An 18,084-nucleotide genomic window follows, 5' to 3' on the forward strand; every position below is an offset into this window, starting at 1 on the left:
TGGCACAAAAACAGATATATGGATCCAGATATGGACAAGATAAAGAACCCACGAATAAACTCACACACCTATGGCACAAAAACAGATATATGGATCCAGATATGGACAAGATAAAGAACCCACGAATAAACTCACACACCTATGGCACAAAAACAGATATATGGATCCAGATATGGACAAGATAAAGAACCCACGAATAAACTCACACACCTATGGCACAAAAACAGATATATGGATCCAGATATGGACAAGATAAAGAACCCACGAATAAACTCACACACCTATGGCACAAAAACAGATATATGGATCCAGATATGGACAAGATAAAGAACCCACGAATAAACTCACACACCTATGGCCAATTAATCTTCAACAAAGGAAAAAAGAATAGACAATGGAGAAAAGGCAGTTTTTTTAGGAAGCAGTGTTGGGAAGGTCGGACAGATGGCATGTAAATCAATGAAGTTAGAACATTCCCTCATACCATATACAAAAATAAACTCAAAATGACTTAAAGACTTAAATGTTAGACATGTCGCCACCAAATTGGGACAACCTTGAAAAAATGGACAAGTTTTTATAAACCTACTGCTTGCTAAAACTGAGTAAGAAGAAACATATTTTGAACAGACTGATCACTAGAAGTAAAACAGAATCTGTTAAAAAAAAAAATTTTTTTTTAAACAATGACAACACCAAAAAACTCCCCAGAAGCCCAGACTAGATAGTTTTACTGAAGAATTCCACCAAACATACAAAGAACTTAATCTTTCTCAAACTATTCCAGAAGACTGAAGAGGAGGGAACATTACCAAATTCATTCTACGAGGCCATTACCTGGAAGAACACACAGGCAAAACATTCTTTGATATATCACAGCAGTGTTTTCTTAGATCAGTCTCCCAAGACAAAAGAAATAAAAGCAAAGATAAACAAATGGAACCTAATCAAATTTAAAAGCTTTTGCACAGTGTAGGAAGTCAACAACTAAAAGGCAACCCACTGAATGCGAGAAAACATTTGCAGATGTTGTGTCATATAAGGGGTTAATTTCCAAAATATACAGAGAACTCATACAACTCAATTAAAAAAAAATAGCCCAATCAAAAATTAGCAGAAGACCTAAATAGACATTTCTCCACAAAGACATGGCCAACAGGCATATGAAAAGATGCTCAAAACTGCTAATTATTAGGGAAGTGCAAATGAAAACCACAATGAGATATTACTCACACTGGTCAGAATGGCCATCATCAAAAAGTTTACAAATAATAAATGCTAGAGAGGGTGTGGAGAAAAGGGTAAACTGTGGGTGGGAAAGTAAATTGGTGTAGCTACTATGGAAAACAGTATGAAGATCCCTCAAAAAACTAAGAATAGAATTACCATATGATCCAACAATTCCACTCCTGGGTGTGTATCCAGAAAAGACGAAAACCCTAGTTGAAAAAGGTACATGCACCCCTGTGTTCAAAGGAGCACTATTTATAATAGCCAAGACATGAAGCAGCGTAAGTGTACATCAACAGATAAATAGATAAGGAAGATGAGAAAGGATAGACATTTTCATAGGTGAAAGGGATTGACTTCTGATTTAAAAAGAGACCTCTTCATCATAAAGAAGGGAAAGAATAGACTATGAGTATGACTATAGGTTCCTCTGCCTTTTCTAAATCCAGCTTGTATATTTGGAAGTTCTCGGTTCATATACTGCTAAAGCCTGGCTTGAAGGATTTTGAGCATTGCCTTGCTAGCATATGACATGAGTGCAGTTGTATGGTAGTTTGGACATTCTTTGAGGGATCAAAGTGCCAGCATTCATTGGATCATAGAGAAAGCAAAGGAATTCCAAAAATACATCTACTTCTGCTTCATTGACTATACTAAAGCCTTTGACTGTGTGGATCACACAAAAAAATGAAAAATTCTTAAAGAGGTGGGAATACCAGACCACCTTACCTGTCTCCTGAGAACCTGTATGCAGGACAGAAAGCAACAGTTAGAACCTTACATGGAACAACTGTCCAAAACTGGGAAAGAAGTATGTCAAGGTTGTATATTGTCACCCTGCTTATTTAACTTATATACAAAGTACATCATGCAAAATGTCAGGCTGGTTGACTCATAAGCTGGAATCAAGATTGCTGGAAGAAATATCAACAACATCAGATATGCAGGTGTTACCACCCTAGTGACAGAAAGCGAAGAGCTAAAAAGCCTCTTGATGAGGGTGAAAGATGAGAGTGAAAAAGCTGGGTTAAAACTCAACATTCAGAAAACTTAAGATCATGGCATCCAGTCCCATCACTTCATGGCAAGTAGATGGGGAAACAATGGAAACAGTGACATTTTATTTTCCTGGGCTCCAGATTCACTGTGGATGGTGACTGCAGCCATGAAATTAAAAGACTTGCTCCTTGGAAGAAAAGCAGTGACATCGCTTTGCCTACAAAGGTCCATATAGTCAAAGTAGTCACATATACATGTGAGAGTTGAACTGTAAAGAAGGCTGCACACTGAAGAATTGATCCTATGGTGCTGGAGAAGACTTTTGAGAGTCCCTTAGACTACAAGATCAAATCAGTCAATCCTAAAGGAAATCAACCCTGAATATTCATTGGAAGCACTGATGCTGAAGTTGAAGCTCCAATATTTGGCCACCTGAATGCGAAGAGCTGATGCATTGGAAAAGACCCTGAAGCTGGGAAAAATTGAAGGCAGGAAGAGAAGGGGGCGACAGAGGATGAGATGGCTGGATGGCATCACCAACTTAATGCACTTGAGTTTGAGTGAACTCTGGGAGATAGTGAAGGACAGGGAAGTCTATGGTGCTGTAGTTCATGGGTTTGCAAAGAGTCAGATACGACTGAGCGACTGAACAACAAATAACAACAATGGCTATAGGTAGGTTTATAGATTTGATGGCAGGAAATAGAGAAAGTTACTGTTTCAAAGTTACTTCTATTTTCTATAACGTGGAAGGCAAGATCATTTACTGAATAGGAAAAGGAAGGTTTCTAACATTTCACTTTTGAAGGACCCTGAGATTTTTAGGGCCATTTGCATTTGTATTTAATGATCACTTTATTTTGTATCTTCCTGCTTCTGTAAACTCTTTAGAACACCTAGAGTAGAAACACAGTTCACTCCATGGAATTCTAGATATACTTTCAACAAAAAATAAATTTAATATCTGGATAGAATGTTTTCTCAACACTGTGTAGATAAATGGTATCTATAACTAGGGACCTATAATATTAATAAACTACCAGTCCATAATAAATTGGTAGTCAGTCAAAAGTATCTGTAAGTGTATTATTCCATTAATGGGGCTTATTTTTACTGTGATTTGTAGAAAAGATTTTTATGTTTTCTGGTACCCATATCATTATCTCATTTAATTTTCACAACTCCCCTATGAGGAGTGGATATTATTATTCCCACTTTACATCTGAGAGACCAGGCTTTAAGTAATTCAAATCCAACCTAGTTAACCAGGACTAGCAGTGCTTTCCTCTGTACTTTAAAGGCTGGAATTACTTAACTTTTGTATTACAGTATTATTAGATTTTCTTCTGTTTTGCCAATTTACAAAATGTGATGGCTTTATGTATATTGTTAATACAAATAATATATACTCTGTATGAAATTATTAGAGTATTTTACATAGAATAGATTTTTGTTGAGTCTTTAATAGTTAAAATTGCCCATTAAAAAAAATAATATATTTTCACATAATAAAATGTACATTTTATATATTAATCTATGAATTTAATAATATATGTATTCTGTATTTTTTGATGAATTTAATATTTTAGAGACTGGTGAATGAGATTAGGAAAAAGATTTAAGGTTAGGGAAGCAAACTTTGGCTAGACAATATAACAGCAGTGCTGGAATACAAAAGCAAGAAATTTTTTTTTCCTTTTTAGCCACAGCACATGGTTTGCAGGATCTTAGTTCCCAAACCAGGGATTGAACTCAGGCCACAATAGTGAAACATTGCTTCCTAACCACTGGACGGCCAGGGAATTCCCAAGAAATATTCTTAGTGGTGATCTAATTGTAGACTGTCAGGAACAAATGAACCTAAAGTATTCAGTACAGCATGGATACATGCTTTGCTATTTTACACTGCAGTTATGTCAAGGAACTGTTAAGTAATAACCAGCATTATTGTCAGTGGACCAATTATAGACTTTTTTGATAAATGTCAACATCTAAAAGAGGAAGAAATTGAGGCTGGTGTCCATAAGAAGATAGGTTAGATATGCAAGAAATGACTACCCTTTTAATTAAAACTTTTAAATATTCATGTGCTATGGATAGTAATAGCTTTCATAAAAACCCTCCTAGAATTTACCTTTCCTAAAGAGTCATTTGGAGAAAAATTATTGATAAGATTATAGTTCCTTCCCAACAAACAGCCAATCTAATAATATACAACCTACATAGAATAAATTGTAAAACTTATATATTGTATAATATGTTGAAATGCATTGTGATAAGTATTAAACAAAAGGTCAGACTTGTTCCGTGGAAAATTAAGTTTTTGCTCTTAAATTTTCCTAGAACAAGGTAGACCCCAACTGGGTATTAAAAATATGTTAGGTCAAGCTTGAAATGTATTAGTAGAGATAAGTAAGTAAACAGACAATGATAATTCAGTGTATGAAGTGCTGTAATAGTGTTAAGTCCAGAATTCTGTGGAATCACAGAAAAGGAGAAGCTAATACCAGAGTAAGGTGGGATCATTACTATCCATGATATGAATCCTCAATCACTTAGCATAGTGCTGAGTATATAGCAGGCGCTCAGTATTTGATAAATTGGAACATACCTGATTTTTAAAAAAATGATCCTGGACTTAATTTTTGCTTAAAATAGTATCTTTAAACTTTATACCAAAATGCTTTTCTTTATAAATACTTTTCATGTTGCTGTAGACATTTCAGTGACCTTATAAATTAATCAATGTCTACAGCTGATTCTTGAATGTAACTGCTACTAGACAATAGGAAAGACTGTACTCTAGGAAGAGCTGTGTCTCACAGTGCTGGACACATAGTAAATGTTCAAGAGTAACTATTTAGTTTTTTTTTAAAGCTTCAGAATTTATTCAGTAATTTTGCTACTTGTACCACAAGTCTTTAAAGGAATTTCTTATTAATTATTAAGATTGTGTATAAGTGAAAACTTGAAAAGTATGATTCTTGTGCAATTATAAACACTATATTAACCAGTGGGAATTCTAAGTAATTGAAAGTCTTGTCCTTGGCAAATCTGAAGAAAAAATTGCTTACAAGCATTATACTAGGGACCCTTTACATATGATTGGAATTAGAACTGATGCATATGAACAGTTAGAGATCAATGCTAAATTCTATTATAATGACTATAAATACATTATGAATACATTGATTCAATAAATATTAGACTCCAGCTTTATGATACAGCCTACAGTAGGCCAAGAGATAGACTATATAGTCTGGAGAACAAGGAGGAAAACATAATCATTGCATAGCATGATTCGGTGCTACAATAAGAAAAGTACAAAATACCATTGGTGTATAAATTAAGAGCAGCAAATTGATATGGATTGGATTAGTGATATAGGCTTAATTTTTTTTAAGAAATACGCAATATTATATAATTTTTTGTACTATGTCTTGTTATTTGATGTATTTTTTATGGACTTATTGTCTAGTATTTTTGTATTTTGTGAAAGGAGATTAAAAAACGCCAAGGGGCTGTTTATAAGTTATGAATTAGTTGAGACGCCAAGAGCTCCTAATTCTCATTATACTATGGTGTAGCAATTACAAACTATATTCAAAGTCAAGTGGATATAACTCAGTGAGAAAGTTATCTACTTGGTCTACTATTTATTATGTCATACAGTAGGATGACATAACAGGAAATTAGTAGGAATAATTATATTTTAAACAGATTATAGAATTTCTTTTAAATTATAAATTTTTTAAACTAGTTTTAATCAACAGTCCTTTTTCTTATTTCTTATTAAGGGTCTACTATATTTGTTGGTAACAGACCAAGGATTTCTCACTGAAGAAAAAGTTGTTTGGGAAAGCCTACACAATGTTGATGGTGATGGAAATTTCTGTGACTCAGAATTTCATCTGCGGCCTCCTTCAGATCCTGAAACTGTATACAGAGGACAACAAGATCAGATAGATCAGGTAAATATGTTTTATCTTCATATAGTTTTATTGATAAATGCTCATTCCTTTCAAATATGAATTTAGTTATTCAGAATTTTGAACTAAAGAGTTGTTAATTAATATATCAATACTTGTGAAATTCTATTACTTCCTAAATAGGGAAATGATTATTCTACATTAATTGTACACTTTGGTTCAGAAGGTCTGATTATATTTAACTGTGAAGGTCATGGTAAAGAGTTTGAATATTATTCTAATTGTAGGAGGGAAGATATGCCAGATATTAAACATGGAAGTGACAATGATCTACTTTATCTTTTTTTATTATTTTTTTTTACTTTATCTTTTTTTAAAGTGAGGTAACATTAGTTTATAACATTATATGTTTCATATGTACAACAGTAGATTTCTACTTCTGTAAAAAATATGGAATGCTTCACAAATTTATATGTCATCCTTGCATAGGGGCCATGTTATTCTTCTCTGTGTCATTCCAATTTTAGTATATATGCTGCCGAAGGAAGTACTGCTTTACCTTTTTAAAAACCTGCTATGTGGCAAATGCATAGGAAGGACACTGGTATAAGCAAAGTAGCAATTTGCTTAGCTTTAGTGGTAGAGATGAAGAGATGAGTACATATTTGAGATCTATTTTGGTTAGTCAGAAAAAAGAACAGAGGGAGTCTTCAAGATTGCATGCGCTGGGTAAAGAGTAGGGGCTGTTCTAAGCCTTAGAATCCAAGGTAAGGAGGACAGATACTTTTACAGCGGGAGCTGCACTGCTGGTAGAATTCTTATTTAGAACTGAGATAGGTGAAATTTTTGCTTGTTGGTGGGTAGGCTTAGAGCCACAATTGTGTTTATTACTAGAAGTCTAAGAGTGATGTGACATTTTCTTTAACTTAGGCGGAAATATGATTATGTTAAACAGTTGGCACATGTTTTGCTGATAACAATTTAAGTGCATAGAGACTGTGTTCATTTAGCCAGTATTCACTGAGCAGTTGTATTGAACACTGTAACTAGGTCCTGGGGACACAAAGATAAATCATTCTGTCCTGTTCTCAGAGATTTGGCAGTCAGTTGGGGAGGCAGGTGTTTTACCAACTAATATATAAGTTCTGTAATGGCAGTTTGAATAGCAAGCTGTGAATGGACAAAAGAATACTTGATTCAAACAAATGCTGATCTTTCTAGGACTCTCAACTTTGCTTTGACAGCCATAGTAATCCATACTCATTTTCCTCCAGAAGGTATACAGGGGCATTTAAGAGAAATATACAAGATTTTTAAACCACTGTATATAAAAAATATTGGCACAGAAGGATTGTAGTAAAGCAGTAGATTGCCACAGTAATCTAGTCATAAGATCTTGAGAATATACGTATGATATTGTTTGCAAAGTAACAAAGAAGGGAGTCTTTGCTGATGGTCCAGTGGCTAAGATTTCACGGTCCCAAGGCAGGGGGCCCAGGTTCAATCCCTGCTTAGGGGACTAGATCACACATGCTGCTACTAAGAGTTCACATGCCACAACTGAAAAATGATCCTGCATGTCAGATCAAAGATCCCATGTGCGTCAACTAAAGATCTCCCTTGCCACAACTAGGACCCAGTGCAGCCAAATAAGTGAATAATTTTTAAAGTATCAAAGACTTGGCAAAGAGTGGAGTTTGAAGAATCGAGGAGAAAAATTTGAAGGACAATTTCTTGATGCCTCTAAGATGATCGATAGTATAAGGTGTTCACAGGCAACAACCTTTTACATACCTTCTGTGATTATTTATAATTCTCTTACCTTGAGAGTGTGCTGGGGGAGGTGCACAGAATAGTCAAGTTTCATTCAGCACTAATTTGTAATAAAAGTGGATAACTTTTGAAATTAAAAGACGCTTACTCCTTGGAAGGAAAGTTATGACCAACCTAGATAGCATATTCAAAAGCAGAGACATTACTTTGCCAACAAAGGTTTGTTTAGTCAAGGCTATGTTTTTCCTGTGGTCATGTATGGATGTGAGAGTTGGACTGTGAAGAAGGCTGAGCGCCGAAGAATTGATGCTTTTGAACTGTGGTGTTGGAGAAGACTCTTGGGAGTCCCTTGGACTGCAAGGAGATCCAACCAGTCCATTCTGAAGGAGATCAGCCCTGGGATTTCTTTGCAAGGAATGATGCTAAAGCTGAAACTCCAGTACTTTGGCCCCCTCATGCGAAGAGTTGACTCATTGGAAAAGACTCTGATGCTGGGAGGGATTGGGGGCAAGAGGAGAAGGGGACGACAGAGGATGAGATGGCTGGATGGCATCACTGACTCGATGGACGTGAGTCTCAGTGAACTCTGGGAGTTGGTGATGGACGGGGAGGCCTGGCGTGCTGCGATTCATGGGGTTGCAAAGAGTCGGACACGACTCAGCGACTGATCTGATCTGATAACTTTTGACCAAAGATGCATCACTTTATCTCATAGGAAATAATCTGAGTATGTGTATAGGAGGAGGAAGAGCATGATTAAGTAATTGAATATGATTGTTTGATGGATAGCTACGTTGGCTTTAAAAATTGTCTTTGGAAGACTATTTAATAATTTGGGTCTGTGTTTATGATTTTTTTAAAACAGAAGACTCTTATGACATTAAATAGAAAAGAAAACAGATTATGATAGTTTCAGGAATTGGAAGATGTGTTTGAATCCGTATGTGAATATAGAGAAAACCAAGATGAATTATATATTAATTGTTAACAGTAGTTGACTCTGTGATGATGATATGGTAATCTTAACTTTCCTATTTATGCTTTTTTATTTTGTATCAATTTTCTATAGACATGTGCTTCTCTCTTTTATAAACTTTCTTGAATGCCTTATATACTGCTGCTAGAGAGAATTTTGAATGAATTTTTAAAATATTGGTAACAATGGCAGTATTGCTGAAATTACACTATTTCTCAAACAGAAATAGTAAACTTTTATTTTTATATTTAACATCTAGTATGTTTTTAAAAATCCATTTTCATAGATTTGTAGATATAATCTCTGTATTTATACACATTAGTTCTTGGGTAAAATCTCACAGCTAAAGATGGTTGTCATTTAATTTCTTAGGACTATCTTATGGCTTTATCTTTACAACAAGAACAGCAGAGCCAAGAGATCAATTGGGAACAAATACCTGAAGGAATCAGTGATTTGGAACTAGCAAAGAAACTCCAAGAAGAAGAGGATCGACGAGCTTCTCAATATTACCAGGAACAGGAACAAGCTGCAGCAGCTGCTGCTTCTGCTTCTGCTTCTGCTTCTGCTTCTGCTTCTACACAGGCCCCGGTAAAGACTAGTGTTCTGACTCTTAAATATACGGATCATTTTAGCAATAAAGAAATGTGTGCTGAGATTAAAACTTTTAAGTTAGGTATTGACTCTGTTAGCATTTTAGCATCCATGGGTTTTATGACACAGTCCTAAGTTTGTGATTATCTTAATATATTTCTAATTTAGTTAAATTTATTTTTTTCTGAGGTTTTGATGGCAAGATTTTCTAAATTAAATTCTTAATAGCTTCATACAATATAAACCAATTTGAACAAATCTTTCCTATCAATTAGAAGGCAGTATGAGGTACTGCTGGAAAGAATGTGGACTTTGGAGCCAGATAAATGTGGATTTGCATTTTCTGCTTCTGTCTCCCCTTACTAGGTACACCATGGACAAAGTCCTCTACCTCTCTTAGCCTCGTTTTCCCTATTAAAGTAGAAGATAATACTTAACTCTTAGGTTTGTGGTTAACAGCAAATAATGTTAGCACTTAATCCAGTGTCTAACATGTGCTGAGTATTCAACAAAGGTTATTAGCACCTTCCCACTTTTCCCTTTTCCCAGTTAAATGTTGTAAGCACTGGAAATGTGACTAGGGTGTTTCTATTAGTTAAATCTCATTAAATGAGAAAAATATTCTCCTTCTTTTATGTTTAACAGTACCATGTTATAACTGTTCCTTTGATTTAGGTGTACTAGGAAGCATGATGTCTTTTAAGTTATGATGAAACTTTAAATATAGAGGTCTCTATTAACATAGGTATAACATTTCTATTTCTAGCTCAAATATTGATAACTCCAAGCTTAAAAGTTGAAACCTACCATGTTATGGTTAGCTTTTCACTGAAGTTCTCTCATTTCACAGAATACACATTTCACACCGAGTCCTCAGGTTCTTTTTCCCTCCTTTTAAAATCTGTTTGTTATAGTATGTGTAATAAAATCTTGGATAACTACTATAGTTTGCCTAAAAGGTGTCACTTTCTTTAACTTTCCCAAACTTTAACATAAATTGTCTTCAATTTGAGTCTTCAGGCAGTATAATGCTACATGTTATTTATTATTTACTTACAATAATGGATACATTAATTATATCTATTCTGAATGATAGAGGCAATTATGCAGGTACCATATAACATTAAAAATTTATATACCAGTAGCCTTTTTTCCTGGAGAAGGCAATGGCACCCCACTCCAGTACTCTTGCCTGGAAAATCCCATGGACGGAGGAGCCTGGTGGGCTGTAGTCCATAGGGTCGCTAAGAGTCGGACACAACTGAGCGACCTCACTTTCACTTTTCACTTTCATACATTGGAGGAGGAAATGGCAACCCACTCCAGTATTCTTGTGTGGAGAATCCCAGGGACAGGGGAGCCTGGTGGGCTGCCGTCTATGGGGTTGCACAGAGTTGGACATGACTGAAGCGACTTAGCAGCAGCAGTCATTTTTCCATTAATGATTCCTTTCACTCTCATGGTTTTTCTTTTTAGGTAACTCTGCTTAAGCATCTTAGAAAAATTGTGATAATTTCTTCCTGTTTATTTTCCTTAAAGCAAAGCCAGCCAGTGCAAGCTTCTCCGTCAAGTGGCAGACAATCTGGAAACAGTGAACGTAAACGAAAGGAACCACGAGAAAAAGATAAAGAAAAGGAAAAGGAGAAAAATAGTTGTGTCATTTTATAACAAGTGTGGGTTCTGTTGGAGCCATCTGTATGTCTTCAAAAACAACCATAGGAGGAAAGGAAGAAAAACCGATAAATACCGTCTGTGCCTGATTTACCAATGGATTTTGTTCATGTTTATCAGGGGAAAGGTTGTTACTTAATTACAATCAGACTTTTAAAAATCACAGAGTACACTCTTTATGAGCTGGAGTTTCATGTTACAAGTTGGAAATGCTGTGTTGTTATTCATGAAAAATAATGCACTTGTAGCCAAATAAGTAAATAACAGCAAATTTTGTGTCATAGTGACATTCATAACTCATATCAGTTAGTAAGCTATTTCATCTTCTGTTCTAACAATGAATAGAGATAATTGATTTTGTCTGATTCCTTCCTCAAATCTAAATATTAGCACAATAGTTTCTGAAATTAATTTTTACAATGTTAAATTATGATCTGATCCATGAGAAACCAGGGGTTTAATATAGATTTAAAAAGAAAAAAAAAAAACAAAAATAATAAGAATAAATAACCCTCAGTTGTATATTGGACTAGTTCAGCCCTTGAACAGCTTTACCTTTGTTTAGGTATGTACATTTTAGATATACCTTGAGAAACTGATAATGGAACTTGGATTTAATTTAGATAGATAGGAAAAAAAATAAAGATTTGTATTTCTTTTCCAGTAGCAAAATTATGTAACACTAATACTCATCAAAATCAGATCTTAATAACTTTGTAGTGTTGTAAAATTTTGAGGAGTTTTAAAATCTTTAATATAGGTTACTTGGACCACAGTTACTATTTATTCAGTGTGACAAGTGAGTATAAAGAGGAAACCACAGTGGATGCTAGCCCTTGTAAATATAGGGATGTACAAAAAGAGATAGTTCAGTGTCTACCTTTTTCTATAATTACCTTGAACCTTAAAATTTAAATCATGTTTATTTTGTAGAAAATTAAGTATACTTATTAAATCAAAAAAAAGCACATTTCTGAAGGGATGTTAGACAGAGATAATCTCTGAGTCTAGGAGAAAAGCATTATTAAAAATCTGTTTGATGATAGATAAGAATTTGGAGGAATTTGTGTAGAAACAATCAGATTTTTCTAACTTATAAGAACCAAATAACCTATAACATCTTATAGTGTTTCTAGGATTCAGAAAGAATATTTATTGAACTTTATTATGAGGCAACACATATTTTCCTGTATTTCTATAGTTTGGAAAACTATCCTTGATAGTCCTTTTTATATGCTTTATATTTAAAAGTTTGTTTTAGTCATTTTTGAAAAGACTATTGCTGCTGTAAGTAGTTACATGATTTACATTCTAAGCCTCAGTAAATTTGTCTGTTCAAGAGCATCTTAATTTAACCTGAGCATCCACTTAGAGAATGCTTTTTGTGGTCTGGGGGGACAAAAGACTACAAAAAAACCCGTCGTCTTGATTTCTTAAGCTGTGTCCTTCACATTCTCTGTGATCCAAGACCAGTTGTAGGATAAATCTATATATAAAAAGTAAAGTCTTATTTATGGATGAAGTTATTCTAAGAAATATTCAGGGTCAAGCTGTATCTTTTGTGTCTGCCTGTATCGCATGTTTCTTTATGTTATACCATTTGTTATTCCTTCAAATTTCACATGCTAGCATGATAAGTCATCAGAGAACCTATTTGGCTTATAAAACTTTCATACAAAATATTTGGTGAGCCTCTTGACCGTTACCCAAAATATGCAAATATTGCTCAAGTAATCAGATATAAGATGTGCTACACAGTTCTCTGTTAGCTCAAACAAGTTGAGTTTTAGGCCAAGTTTATTCTTCATATCACTCTGTTGGTTAAAGGAGGAAACACAGTGTCGGTGCATTATATTTTATTAGGAAACAAAACAATAAATCCTGAGAAATTTTTAAAAATGTATTTGAGGCATACTTTTCCATAATTATATTCTTAACTATTCATTGCCCTTGAAAAACATATGTGTAGAAGTTATTCCTCTGTTAGTTGTTACTGTCTTCTTAATTTATTCCAAAGACAACACTGCCATTCTGCATTCCCATTGAAGGAAAAAAAATTTACTCAAAACCAGCAGTACTGCTATCAGATAAGTAAATGTCAATGTATACTTATAAGAAATAAGTAAGAAATATAATGTGTTTGTTAATTCAGCCTTTTTCTATGTAATATTTCCCAGTTGGGCTTTCTTACATTCCTGGAATTCAGTTTGGTATACCAAGAGTAATAATGATAAAATGTTTACTTTGAATACTGTGGGGGAAAATTAAATGCTCTGTTAAAAAAATTTCTTAGAGATCTGGTTTTGCATCCTTGAAAGTAAAAAAGAATTTAGAGCAATTATGTTTTTATTTTGCTCAAGTCAACAAATTACATATTCAGACGTTTCATTGTTGGTTTGGGTATATTGGAATTTGATAGTGGTGTATTAGTCTTTCCTTCACAGTATTTTGTAATGCTTGAAAATTGTTACATGTATAAGACTAGCAGAAATTAGAACTTAAACATTTTTGTTTTTAACATTTATAGGCTAGATTAGAGGCACATTTGCATCAACCAGTCACCATTAGAGCTAGCAAAAGAGGCAGATGAATGAATGGATATGGTCATTGAACTTTCTCGTACTTTCAAAGACTATTCCTTAATGTTAGTGATCAGTCTTTATTAACAGTATGACAATTTTCTCATGCCAATCCCATTGAATCGAAAATGTTCTCATACCAATCCCATTGAATCAACAGTGCTGTGATTTACAGTGTTATCAACACTTAAAAATTGTTTTGTGTGTGTGTGTGTGTGTGTGTGTTTCTGAAGCAAGGATCTATGACTTCTAATAGATTCTCAAGGGAATCTGGGAACATTCCTCAAATTTAAGAATCATCATTGTAAGCATACACATACCAAGCTATTTGAGACAGTTAAAACTGGGATTTGGCTGCTTCCTGTAAAATGCTAGTTCAGTGTGCATAGGTAAAGTAACTTACTTCATGTTTCAAGGTGTCCAGTAAGTAGTTGAATGAGACATAGATTTAAGTATTAGAATTAGGCTTTGGAATATATTTTCTGTCTTACGTCTCTAGTATTTGACTACTTATCCCACATTATGTTTTGAATTCTTCCCCATACTTCTTGATCTTAGCTTAATTAACAAGCAGTTTACTATCAGATTGATTGAATCCAACATTAACCATTTTATACTTTCACAAAACCGTAACATTTTGTTTTCAATGAATAACCAGCTCAGTTCACTGAGCAAAACATCTCAAGAGGAAAGAGGACTAGAAGTCAAATATATATTTAAGAAGAGAACTATATTAATGTTGGCCTTTCAAGCAGATACTTATAAAATTCTACTGGACAAAAATCAAGGCAAGAATTTCTAGAGCTGTCCTAAAACAAATCATTTGTTTTTTTTAAAAAAGCAAATTGATGGCATTTCATTTAACTTTCCTATTAAATGAAGTTATAGTAAAACATGATGGAAAGGCTTTTACCTATCACAAAATATTTGGACATACAACTTAAACCCTAATAATAAATTTACTAAAATTTGATTAAAATAAGATGGCATTAAAGATAGCATATAATTTGTATTTTAAGGAATGGGAAATGTGAAATTCTGAAGCATTTTGTCTGAAAACCTGGCTTTTATCCTGCCTTCAGCAAATTTACTGTGCCTCAGTTTAAGTATCTAAAGAGTGCTCGTTTTTAGTGCTTTGCACCTTCGAATATAGGGCATAGTATAAGCACAGGGTATTATTGAAATAATTATAAATATTACACATCTTTTGCTCTTGAATATGTAGATTTTTTTCCCCAATGGCAATATTTCTACAGCCAGTCTTTTTCTGAATGCTGTTAAAGTGTGGAGAGTCGTCTTGTGTTTAAGTATGGTATCATCTCCTCCCCAAGTGTGTGTTTTGTTTTGCTGCACTGCACAGTATGTGGGATCTTAATTCCCAAACCAGGGATCACACCCGTGCCCCCTGCAGTGGAAGTGCTGAATCTTAACCACTGGATGCCAGGGAATTCCCTCTTCCACAAATGTAGAATTTTACAGTTGCTTTTGTGTTCTGTAGGGCTACAGAATCAAAACCAAGAGTACTTAGGAGTATAAAAGGATTGAAAATCTATTTTTTCCAGTATCTTTAATATATCTAAATATTTAGATTCTGTTCCTTCATGGAATAAAGTACAGTGGGATCAGATTACTGATACATATATGTAAACTTTTTTGCTGGATGAAATTCATTTAGATCTCTTATGTGCTGTCCTTTTTAGGATTATTTATTTTTTTTTAACTATAAAATGTTATTTGATAATATACAGTTAAATTTCTATTAGAAAGTAACCAAAAATAGTAAAAGAACTAACTGGAACCAGAGTTCAGTTCTTAGGTCCTCTAGTTATTGAGTGTCATTTTTACAGATGTCCGACACTCTTGAGAAAACATGAAAAATTGTGGTTACTCTTTTGGAGTGACACTTTAAAACTAAAATTATAATCAAAGGCTTCTTGAATAAAATATACTGTAATACAGAGATAATGCAGTCTAAAGGGACAAATTGCAGGACCCTGTTAATTTATTTTGAAGATTTATCTAAATTTTAGCTCATGCGTGTCTCTTTCTTAATCCCATTGTTTCTACTGTTAGAAATTAGAGTTTAGTAAATTATGATTTGCATATATGTATTTTACATGATGGATTCTAATGTCTAACTTTCCTTTTCTGATCTTAAAAAAAAAATTCAACTCATAATGCAGGGCAAAAGTGTTCAACTGTTCCCTCAAGCTTAGCTTTATACTGTTGACCTGAGAAAGAGTGAGATTTAGACTTGTCTACCTATAAAAAATTTTTTACAGCATAGGACTGTCCCAGAAAAGGTGTTAAAATACCATGGCAGAAACATAAAACCTAAGCTTTAAACCACTGTAGATTTAAAGATCAAAAAGTTGTAGTACTATGTTACAATGTCTCTACTTAGTCTGATATTAATTCTAAGAATTCCTTCAAACCACTTAATAATTTGTCACAATTAACTTTAAGGATTTTATATCTATCCTCACTGCAATATCCTGACAGGCAGAGGCACCTCCTAGATTAGATGGTAGACAAAGCAAAATTTTTCTGAAGGTGATCCTGGCTTCTTCAGCGCTAATGTACTTATAGCTTTAAATAAGAATTCAGGAAACTGAAATACCTATTTAAATTCTCAAATCAAAGACCTGTCCAAATGAGCATTGTAACTGAAATACCCTGCAGAACAGTTCTAACTAATGAAATGCGTTTTAAGACTAAGATTGGCATTTAATCTGTCCTATATGTTTCTCAATTTTGTCTGTTTTGTTGTTTTTTACATGGTAGTTGAATGAAATAGCCATTTTTTTCCAGGGTATATAGGATATCCTAGAGCTTTGCAGATTTTTAAAGATGAGAATTTGAAAAGCTTCCAGTGGTTTTTGTTAAAATGCTATTTTCTTAATAAAATGATAACTATTATTTTCACAGATCTGCACATTACAAATAGGATAATATGATCGGAGATTGATGTGTGCTTGCTACCCAACAATCAGCAAAAGGGATAATCATCACTTGTGAAACTTCAGAGGTACCCTGAAAGTCATTTCCTAAAGTTAGTGCGTGTGTCTTTTTTCTTTGAATTGTGCAGAATAATTGGAATGTCACACGTATTTGGGGGCCTAGCAAGTGAAATGGTGTAACGACCACAGAGAAAGTGATCTTGAAATACAACAAGAAAAAAGGTTTTCTTCTTCTTCCACTTTATTGTCCAGCTATTTGGGTCCGGAGGTCGCTATGATAGATCTCTGTACCAGGCCAAGACTGGCCAACTGAAATAGAGTTCTCAAAAAGTTTAAATACATAGACTGTGTATGAGTGCCTATTTTTTTCTCCTTCTTTCCTTTACTATCTTAATGCCCTTTCTGCTTCTGAAATAATTTATCAGTTTTACTTTATGACCAGCTTGAATTCCATTTGTAGAATAATAGCAGCCCTAGAGGTTGATAGAAAAGAGCATTGAAATACAGTTTTTGAATGAAAACACCTAAAAGCATCTCCCCAGCTTAGGGTTGAACTGAATTTTTAAGAAAATTATTGTTTTATATGCTAATTATGCTAAAACTATTTGAATTTAAAAACTAAGTCTTAAGTTTCAGAAGTTTCACTTTTGGAGGATACTCCTATAAGGGGCATATTGAACAAAGATGAGAAAGTATAAAATATTTCTGAAGGAATTATTCAGTATTATTCAACTTTTAATTTCATGTTTGTTATTGTACCACAAAGATAGTGTCATTTTTGGATTAAAATGCTAGATTTTTGTTAATACACTTAAATCTGTAACCAGTGGTAACACTATTAGTATTTTTTATTATAGATTATATTTTATTTCAATAAACTTTGATATTTAGACCCAAAAGTATTTCTGCTATGTATATTCATCTCATTAAGCTACTTCTTATAAACTTAAAATAAGTGGGAAAATGGGGAATTAACATTAATTCACATTTACCTAGGATTGTTACCTCTTAACATACTTGGACCAACTCTTTTTTTTAAACTTTTTTTTTTTTAAATCTTTTCCAATGTGTCTCTTTTTGTGCCAGTACCATACTGTGTTGCTTACTATGGTTTTGTAGTATAGTTTGAAATCTGGAAGGGGAATACCTCCACCTTGTTCTTTTTTCTCTGGATTGCTTTGGTTAATCAGGGTGTTAGGATTGTTTTCCTGTTTCTGTGAAGAATGTCATTGGCATATTGGTGGGTAATGCATTGAATCTGTGAACGGCTTTGGGTAGTATGGCCATTTTAATAGTATTAATTCTTCCAATCTGTAAGCATGGGTTATCATTTCATTTGTTTGTCTTCTTCAATTTCTGTGAAGTTTTGTTTT

General features: G+C 33.8%; 1 protein-coding gene across 1 annotated transcript in view; it reads left to right on the forward strand.

The window, feature by feature from the left end:
• The window catches only part of FAM63B (family with sequence similarity 63, member B), a 76,597-nt gene extending 58,987 nt beyond the window's left edge, over window positions 1–17,610 (forward strand). The window contains exons 8-10 of the mRNA XM_010836843.1: window positions 6,027–6,200; window positions 9,280–9,498; window positions 11,041–17,610. Of these exons, the coding sequence (XP_010835145.1) occupies window positions 6,027–6,200; window positions 9,280–9,498; window positions 11,041–11,169 (522 nt within the window). The 3' untranslated portion in view covers window positions 11,170–17,610. The remainder of the gene's footprint in view (window positions 1–6,026; window positions 6,201–9,279; window positions 9,499–11,040) is intronic.
• Window positions 17,611–18,084: the final 474 nt, after the last annotated feature.

This window comes from Bison bison, unplaced genomic scaffold (genome assembly GCF_000754665.1).
Source record: "Bison bison bison isolate TAMUID 2011002044 unplaced genomic scaffold, Bison_UMD1.0 scf7180017864066, whole genome shotgun sequence".
Taxonomy (NCBI): domain Eukaryota; kingdom Metazoa; phylum Chordata; class Mammalia; order Artiodactyla; family Bovidae; genus Bison; species Bison bison.